We start from the raw sequence: 2,667 nt of genomic DNA, 5'->3' as shown, positions 1-2,667 counted from the left end.
TGCAAACAGCCTCCTCTAGAGCTCATCAGCTATGCTAATGAATTCTCATCTCCCTCACAACAAACACATGGTGAAAGGCTACTCCAAAAGAAGGTTCATTTACAAACCTCCCCAAAGGGATCCAGGAATTAGACTTCTTGCAGTGCTTTGAAGGCATAGCAGACTGAGGTTGGAAGTTTTCCCAGGACGAAATGTGTATCTTATCTTTCTCTACCTTTATGCAGCACTTGCTGGTGTTCTTAGCTGGCCTAATTCTGCTCCTTCTGAAATCACTGAAAACTACTTCCTGAGGATCACCAAAGCCAACATTAAATTCCTTGACAAAGCTTTGTGCTAATGTTACAACAACCTTAACTTCACTCTCAGATTCAGTTCTCCATCCCCTGTAAGCATAAGACAGCCATTGTAATCAAAAACAAGACAAAACCAACATATTTTGCATGTATTCAACCTTGCATCCTTTCCTTTTGTAAAGCAATTCATATTTCGTAAACTAAATGCATATCCTATTTCCGAGATGCCTGCATTTTCAATAGATTAAAAGTGTATCAAACTCAAATGACAATGAAGAAAAAAAAATTCTCATTCGCATGATTTTCTATTTACTGTTTTAGAATTCTGGAGAGTCTTACACAAAGAATTAGAGTGCATTTAGTTTTTAAACTAAATTCCTTGGCCTAGCAAAGTGAAAGCTGATGTTCATGGCTTCTAGGCAGGTACTTCTACAACTTCAAAATAGTCATTGGGCAGAATCACATAGCCTTTTCCTGCCAGTATGTCCTTTTCCTTCTGAAACTGAACGATCTCTCTCAGTTTTTCGATTTGTCTTTCCTGCCGCCGGCATCGCTGTTGTGCTGTCTTGAGCTTCTTCCGCAGTTTTTCAACTTGTTCCTCCAGCTGCTGAATCCTTTTTCGCTGATGAACTGTATCCTCTACAGTATAGTTGTGATCACAAAAAACGGCAAGATTGCTAGGGGTCTGGAGAGGAGGCATCAATAATCCAATACTTGGATCTACAAATCTGGCATCTATCTGAGACAAATGAAAAGAAGGAGCTGATGGAGAAGGCGGGAGTGCTGGAGCTGCTGGTGGTGGTGGCGGTGGTGGTGGCGGCGGTGGAGGCAGTGGTAGTGGATCTTCTGGCTGTTCTGCAAATTCTTCTGGCTAGAAACAACAAGAAAAAATAAAAGTACATTTTTATGCAAGGTATGACCTACACCTGCGCTGGTCTGTGGAAGGAGTGAGAAACAGGACTGCATGGCTGGCAGATGGGAGAAGGGAGAAGCATGATTCTCCCTTTTGGCAGCAGCAGAATATCAACTGGCTCAACTCCACATGAAACTGCAGTCTTTACCACACTGCTCTCGAGATGTTCACTTGTGCAGCTCAGGACAACATGGAGCCCTCGCCACTTAAGCATAGGCCAGAACAGAGAATCAGATTCTTTCTGCCCCAAAGGAACAGTATAATTCAGAAATGCTTCTGTGCACATGATGATAAAAAAGCACTATTTAAACAAAAGAGCTTGCACATTGCCTGTCAGAAAGAAAGCCTAAGACATTCTCAGTGAAAGGTGCACTGAACTGATTTTCTAACTATCCACCTGTTGCCAATATTATTACTACAAATAAAAGCATAGACAGGGACAAAGTTGACTATAAGAGCACCTGACAATCCTCATCATCTAAACATCAAGCTCATCAGATTTGAAAGTAATGCCATGAACTTCCCTAATTTAACATGCAAACAAGCTAATACTTGATATTAGGGTGTCGAGATATCCCTCTTGTACAAACTACAACACTTGGCAGAGAGTAACTGAGAAGGGAGCTTTGTGATTGGTGTTGAAGAAAAGGTTCATATGCACTCAAATATTACTGATCACTTTAAAGTACAAAAGCAGCGTTCTACCACTCTTACTTCTCAATTACAAGAAATCACGACTAACAGTGTGCCTGTCTAATTCACACATAGATGTTCTAAAGAGTTGGACCCTAACGGCTATCACTTTCAAACTTTTCTACTAAGAACACAACAAGGACAAGATGTAATTGGCAAAGAAAAATTCACCCTTGCTGGAAGCACAAGCAAAAATCACATCATTGCTGGACAGCTGAATTCACACAGAGACTTCTATTTGTAGTTTATCCAGCACATGCTACCTCTATAAATACGTTACTATTGTCACAGCATATCATGGAGAACAGACTGCTGGGATCACTGATGCATCATAAGTGAATTCTGATCACTTCTTACAGCCAATAAATGGTTTTCCTAAAACATAAGTAAAGAAAAAGAAAGTATTTCAAATTGTACAATGCAAAAGATAAGAAGTGGGATTTCAAAATCAATGTGAATTCAATTACAAAACAACCACTATTATTCTTCTTTGTTACAACATTAGTCCTTGAAGATGTGTGGCAGTTCATTTAAAAGTGCTGTGAGACAAATGGGAATAGCACTAAATCTTTCTCCATAATTAAAAGGCACTCTTCTGTTGTTTTGATTTGGTTTTTTTAGATCCAGGAATGTGGCCCACCACTAATCCTGCTTCACCTATCGCATCTTTGCAGATTACCCTGTATACCCAATTCAGCTTTCAGACTATAAAAAATGTTGCAACTATTTTACACGTGACAAAGCAAATGTGTGTCGTACAGATAGCAG

General features: G+C 39.8%; 1 protein-coding gene across 1 annotated transcript in view; it reads right to left on the bottom strand.

Moving 5' to 3' along the window:
* Window positions 1-708: 708 nt before the first annotated feature.
* Window positions 709-2,667, bottom strand: part of LOC104538121 (THAP domain-containing protein 1-like) — a gene marked incomplete at its 5' end in the record, with an annotated part of 3,295 nt that continues 1,336 nt past the window's right edge. Inside the window, one exon of the mRNA XM_010181203.1 lies at window positions 709-1,164. Within this exon, the coding sequence (XP_010179505.1) occupies window positions 709-1,164 (456 nt within the window). The remainder of the gene's footprint in view (window positions 1,165-2,667) is intronic.

The sequence above is a fragment of the Mesitornis unicolor genome, unplaced genomic scaffold, assembly GCF_000695765.1.
Source record: "Mesitornis unicolor isolate BGI_N332 unplaced genomic scaffold, ASM69576v1 scaffold51143, whole genome shotgun sequence".
NCBI lineage: Eukaryota > Metazoa > Chordata > Aves > Mesitornithiformes > Mesitornithidae > Mesitornis > Mesitornis unicolor.
The sequence above is the reverse complement of the archived record's forward strand: the minus strand, read 5'-3'. Positions and strand labels throughout refer to the sequence as shown.